The sequence below is a fragment of the Lottia gigantea genome (assembly GCF_000327385.1).
Source record: "Lottia gigantea unplaced genomic scaffold LOTGIsca_55, whole genome shotgun sequence".
Classification (NCBI taxonomy): Eukaryota; Metazoa; Mollusca; class Gastropoda; family Lottiidae; genus Lottia; species Lottia gigantea.
Window position 1 is genome coordinate 797,325 of NW_008709889.1, and position 7,136 is coordinate 804,460.

Genomic DNA, 7,136 nt, shown 5'->3' on the forward strand with positions numbered 1-7,136 from the left:
ACTAGCTTGGAATATGCTATAGTATCACTAATATTTGACTAATTTAGGACTCATTACAATGCAACGGGGTTGTAATTACAATGCAACGGGGTTGTTGTCGGGTTCTACTTGCAAACTGCAAAGTAGATTATTCCTACAAACTGTAGTCGTTTGTAAGAGACTGGATACGGACTTCTATCGGCTATCAATTTACTTTCCAAATGAGATAACAGCTAAGATATTAACAACACTTTATTTACACTATATTAAGCTAACAAGAGGTCTACACTAAATCTGAAGAATCCACCCGAGACCTTCTTCCTCTTAGTACGACGTGATCCTAAACCTTGCTAAAGGATTTTATCCTATATCCTTCCTCCTTGCTTGCCAAATCGAGAGTCCCCCAAAATATGTTTTCGCCCTATATATATCCTCCGATAGGTGTCGCTCTGAACAAAGAAAATAATTTGAATTTCCCTCCAAATTTGGGCCGACATCTGGAGACACTAGTCTATTTTCTATTGATACCAAGTACTTAATTAACAATACCCAAGATATTAATCTTATAGTAAGTACTTATAGGTAACATTAGACCTGTCCAGATAATCATAGAGTATAGCAAAGGCTACTATACCCTTTTGTTCCATTACGACCCCAGGAGGTAATAGCATTTACGGTGACATCTTTTGTCTCCAGTCCAGGCTACTTTTTACAACATACAACAAATCTGTACGAACTTGCCATTGACTCCTAATGGTAACGAGCTAAGGCAAATCAGGTAAAGAGCACGCATGACTCACTTCAAGAATTGAAGAAGACGCGAAGAAGGCTCGCGAGAAAGTTTTGTCATAAAAAATGCCTTAGAAGATGTTCAAGTGAGTATTAAACTAATTTCTGAGAATAAACACTCACTTCAAAAGTCGGCTTTTCTCATCATTTTTTTACTTATTTTTCTGTGTGATCATTTCATTTCACACTATTTGCATTTTACTGTCTTATGTTTACGGACCATCGGCGTTTTGGTATGTGCGTAATATAATTTGTTATCAATGCAGTACAGCGCATGCGTCATTTCATTTCGCTTGGTAAAACACATCTTTGGAAAAATTTCAGAAGGTAACAAGATATATTTCCTCTCTTCATATATTGTAATTATTATTATATATTTCAGCAATGCACTCCTTAAACATTTTATTTTAGTGTGTGGCAATCGTATTAGATTATACTCAGATTAAAGGCGTATGTTTCGATTAATATCATATAGCAATTTTTCACGATAGGGTTTATATGATTAAATGACCTATGTTCACCAAAACAGCATTGTGTATGCTTGATCAAGATAAGATCTACGGAAGCTCAATCGACATAATTTTGTAGTTTTGAATTTCTAATTTGAAATTTGAATTTCGAATTTGAAATTTGAATTTCGAATTTGAAATTTGAAATTTGAATTTCGAATTTGAAATTTGAATTTCGAATTTGAAAAAATAATTTTGAACTTGAAAAAATAGTTTCTAATTTATTTTTTATTTTTGTGACTGTGAGAAAAGGGCTACATAAACAAGCCTGGTCACTCTGAGCATTGGTTTCTTATGGAGACTACATTTTATTAAGCGACTGCATCGCCTCTTGTGGCTGGCCATTTCCGGTACCTTAACTGCCTTGAATAAAACGTCGAACATTAACGATTACAATATATAACTCCATTTTCATGTGGTCATGACAATCAAATTTGCGGCATTCTGGGATCTTGGGGTGGGTCGGACGTGATGCACTAATGGTAAAAAGGGGCCGGGTAATATCACAATGCAATATGTTGCATGTGCCTGTAAATCTCACAAAATGAGTTACATAACTGGGTCTCTGTTCATTTTCGGGGAATTGAAACACAATGTCAATGAGTCAAGGCCATTTTTGGATGACATTTCTGGCAGGGAAGTGTGTTTCTGATAACGGAAGGATTCCAAGTTGATTAGTGATTTAAAGCTGATATATAAATTTGCTTTGACAAAATCGACAAAATTTACGTCCTACTTTTTTCACCCTTTTAGGCTAATGAGGCAAGGCCATGGCCATACAGTGTGCAATAAGAGAAATTTTGCCAGGATAGCAGCATTAATTTACTCTTATTTTCGATTTGCAACTTGCACAACCCTCGGTTTAATGTCCCATCCGCACAACTAGACGCCTTTTCCTCGCAGCCAGGGACAGCGGGTTGATAAATCCCAAGGTATCAACAAGACCCATGCCGGGATGGAACCCTGGACATTCAGATTAGCAAAAACGCCTCTAATATACTGAGCCAACGCGATTGTTTTATGGACGTAGTACTTGAGTTTTAAACAGTTTTATTCAAAGCAATTAAGGGACCGGGCATTGGCTTTCCGAAGTTTGGCATCCAGCCGCAAGAGGCGATGCAGTCGCTTAATAAAATTGGCGTCTCCATAGGAAACCATTTCAGTCAGAGTGACCAGGCTCGTTTGTATAGTATATATAATCTTGAATACACCAGTCACTGAAATAGAAAATAAATTCGAAATTAATTTTTCAAATTCAAAATTAAGATTTCAAACTCAAAATTATTTTTTAAAATTCAATATTAAAATTTCAAATTCGAAATTAAGATTTCAAATTCGAAATTAAGATTTCAAATTCGAAATTAAGATTTCAAATTTGAAATTAAGATTTCAAATTTGAAATTAAGATTTCAAATTTGAAATTAAGATTTCAAATGCAAAATTATTTTTTCGAATTCAAAATTATTTTTTCAAATTCAAAATTATTTTTTCAAATTCAAAATTAAGATTTTAAACTCAAAATTATTTTTTCAAATTCAATATTAAAATTTCAAATTCGAAATTAAGATTTCAAATTCAAAACTATTTTTTCAAATTAGAAATTCAAAAATACCAAATCATGTCGTATTTGAGCTTCCGTAAAGATCTGTTTTATTTACTAATATCATTTCACCTATTTAATATTTAAATATTGTTTGATTTTGCATTGTGTGATTATAGCAATTACCTAGTCAACAAATTTAACATTTTTACCATAAATTTAATTTTAATGTGCAGAATAAATTAAGAAACGTTAGTTTGTATTAACTTTCAAAATGCGTATGTTTTCCAGACTCGTGGTCTAAAGCGCTTATCTCACAACTTCATAAAAGATAGCTTGCCAGGCAAGATAACATACGCCCACTACCAGCTGTCAGAAATGATAACAAAGTAACAAAGTCTGTAGTTGTTTAATATGTGAAACCAATCATCCTATTTTTACTTATTTCAAGCTTTACTCAGATCTCATACCCAGTTTCATCAAAAAACGAATAAAAAATGTAGTCTCTATCAGCCCTACAAGCCAAATTAGACGCAATGAATTAATTGAAGGGCCATAACTCCAAAACCATTCATCCAATTTTTACCATTTTTGAACTTGAGATCTCATCAATATATACATGCATATCAACTTTCATTGAGTTCAGATAAAAACTGCATTCTGTATCATGGCTACAAGCAAAATTTGAAGCGTTTTTACTAAGTCAAGAGCAAGTTTCGTCAAAATCCATCAAGAAACCAGCCCTCTTTCGTGTCCACAAACAATTCAAAAATAAGGGCAATAACTCATAGCAAATATTTTTCGAGTCGTCTGATTTTCAATAGGGTTCATCCTTGGGTGATTATAAACACTCACACCAAGTTTATTGTGTCCACAAACAATTTAAGAACAAAGGCAATAACTTATAGTAAATATTTTTCGATTCGTCTGATTTTCAATAGGGTCCATCCTTCGGTGATTACAAACACTCACACCAAGTTTCATCAAAATCAATCAAGAAAACAGCTCTCTATCGTGTCCACAAACAATTCAAGAACAAAGGCAATAACTCATAGTAAATATTTTTCGATTCGTCTGATTTTCAATAGGGTTCATCCTTGGGTGATTACAAACACTCACACCAAGTTTCGTCAAAATCCATTACGAAACCAGCTCTCTTTCGTGTCCACAAACAATTCAAGAACAAGGGCAATAACTCATAGCAAATATTTTTCGAGTCGTCTGATTTGCAATAGGGTTCATCCTTGGGTGATTACAAACACTCACACCAAGTTTCGCCAAAATCCGTCAAGAATTGTCACTTCTAGAATGTTTACAAGCTAAAATTTGGACGCGTTTTCAAGAACAAGGGCAATAACTCATACTAAATATTTTTCGATTTTTCTGATTTTCAAAGGGTTTATCCATGGGTGATTACAAACACTCACACAAAGTTTCATCAAAATCCGTCATGAATTGCACCTTCTAGAGTGTTTACGAGCGTTTCAAGAACAAGGGCAATAACTCATCCTAAATATTTTTCTCATTTTCTCATTTTCAATAGGGTTCATTCCTGGGTTATTACAAACAACCATACCAAGTTTCGTCGAAATCAGTCAAGAATTGTGCCTTGTACAGTGTTTACGAGCAATTGTGGACGGACGGACGGACGGACGGACGGACATGGGTGACGCAATATGGGCGTATAAAAATGTCTGATATATACCTACATCATGTTTTTAATTCTACGGGATTGTTTCTCGCTTTTTCGTTCAAGTTTGCCGGCTACCAGGCCGGCGTAACGGGTTTATTCTCGAGATCCTTGCCCAAAAGTGTCAATTAGTTCATCGTAATCGATCTTGCAACATGGAGCGTAAATAAACTAAATACAGTACTAACGATCTGAACTGCAATTCCAAATTCCAAACAACGTATTGGGGAAACATTTGAAGCAGCTATTGAACTTTTCACATGGGGAGTTGAATCAATCATTAGCGAGGAAGTATTTCATGATGAAAAGTGGTATAAGGTGTCTAAAAGAGTAAGCATACACTGCCTGAGTAGTATATGTCTTTTCGGATATGACGCATTTCACGTCTGCGCATGCGCAGATTTTTCAATGCATCATATCCGAAAAGACACAACTGTTAAAAATGTATAACAGACTCCCCAAACTGTATTATAACAAACTCCTCCAAACTGTATTATAACAGACTCCTCCAAACTGTATTATAAATTACCCAAACCACAGACAAGAATCACTAATAATAATACAGTAAAAAATAACCGCATTAAAAATGTCTTTAATTTTAAAACACGAACAAAAAAAATTCGAAGGAGACGGTTTCTTCTCTGCGCTAACATCTCTCATCCCCAAAGTGGCCAATTTTGTCTCAAACAACAAATCCCTCATTTCCTCAGAAGCGCAAGCTCTTGGTTCTGTGGCAAAAGCAGGAGTAAATATAAGTGACGCAGTGAAAAAATCTGACGAACTTAAAGAACTACAGCTAATAAGAGAAATAAGAAACAAGAGACTAGAACGACAAGTCCTAGAAAAACAAGGAAAAGGGTTTAAAATCATTGGATAAAAATGGAAAGCAAAAATTACAGATTGGATCCAATCTTTCAATTGTATGATCCGATTCAATATTCATTCAACAAGAAGAAAGAGGATTACGTAATCATCTCACCATCGGTAGGGACAAAGACCCAAATAAACGACGGAGGAAGAGTTACCTTTGAAATTAATTCGTTGTCCAATTGGTTGCTACTTTCCGATGCGATTTCAAAATCAAAGACGCCACTCGGAATCGAATTCCACAAACCAACACGACTTTAGAAAACAACTTCTTTCCGTCTTTATTCAGCGAAATGGTTTTGGAAGCTGGTTCAAATCCGATAGAGACCATAAAACACCCCAGCGAGTTTGACACAATGTTGAAAACGGTTCTCTAACCCAAAAACTACGATTCAGTTTCGGGATGGATTCCCGATGTCGGTGACGGAGAAGTTTTCAAAGAACCGGTCAGAACTGTAGTAAATGACGCAGACCTTGCTAGGATAAGGGTAGTTGCTAGAAACACACTGGAAAGAGTGACTCGCGGAGTAAATCACGGATTTAAAAAACGAGCGCTTCAATACAACAATGTCGTCGAGAACAACAGATGGGGTAATTACGTAAATTGGAAGTTGTATCCTTTATTTGGTCTCTTGGAACACAGAAAGGTTTCCATAGGTTTACCGTATAAAATTCATTTGCAAAGAGAAATCAACGACAACAAGATATTCTTTGGTGAAGACAACTCTGACGCAAAATTGGAAATAACGAATATCCAACTTTACATACCGGTAATCACTCCTTCCGTAGAAGTGGAAACGAGAATATTCAACTCTCTAACCAAAGACATCGAAATTGCTTTTCTTCGTCGTAACACGGTAGGTAGCATGACTTTAACGGGAGAATCCACCACGTGGCCAATTACCAACACCGTCAAACCAGCGAGATATCTAATGGTCGGTTTCAAAAACTTGCCAGACTCTCAGACAAACAACAACAACGTTTTCAGAGTGGCATTGAACCATACTCAAGATCCCATCATTTGCAAAGTTCAAGTCAGATTGAACAACGATAATTATCCCAATCAACCTTTGACAATTGATCCTTCCAAAAAAGATTACAACGAATTGTACAGAAACTATAAAAACATGTGCGAATTGTTTGGAAATACGCCTCAGTTTGAATACACAGATTTTTCACTCAATCATCCAATCTTTTGTTTCGATCTGTCAGCTCATCAAGAAGATCTTTTCAAAACAGGGGTAAACATAAATATTCACATCGATAAAACACAAGGAGATGTGACCGGCTACTGTTTATTGCTGGAAGAAGCAAAACATTTGATTAAAATATCAGATAGAAGAATGATAAGAATTGAATAAAAAAAACACCCTTTAAAAATGAAACCAGAAACTTTAGTTATGAAAATAATAGAAGCTATGGAAACGAATTCGCCGACTCTAATAACTTACAACGGTAAAAAAGTGCATATATCCCAAAAGATTATCGATAAATACAAACATTGCAAAGTCAGAGACGATATAGACTTGGAAAGAATTGATGAGAATTTAACTAAAAAAGGTGGATTTTTACCTTTCTTACCTTTAATCTTTGCTGGTTTAGCTGCAGCCGGTGCAACTGCTGGTGGAGCTGCTGGGATAGCCAAAGCTGTCAACGATAAGAAAGCTGAAGCCGCTGCAAACGCCGAAGCACGTAGACACAATTTGGCAATGGAAAGAGAAGCACGAGGAGGTTCGGGAGTAGGAGATATATTAGGGACGGT

General features: G+C 35.6%; 1 protein-coding gene across 1 annotated transcript in view; it reads left to right on the forward strand.

The window, feature by feature from the left end:
* Nucleotides 1–6,753: 6,753 nt before the first annotated feature.
* Nucleotides 6,754–7,136, forward strand: part of LOTGIDRAFT_166017 (hypothetical protein) — a gene marked incomplete at both ends in the record, with an annotated part of 3,995 nt that continues 3,612 nt past the window's right edge. Inside the window, one exon of the mRNA XM_009063064.1 lies at nucleotides 6,754–7,134. Within this exon, the coding sequence (XP_009061312.1) occupies nucleotides 6,754–7,134 (381 nt within the window). The remainder of the gene's footprint in view (nucleotides 7,135–7,136) is intronic.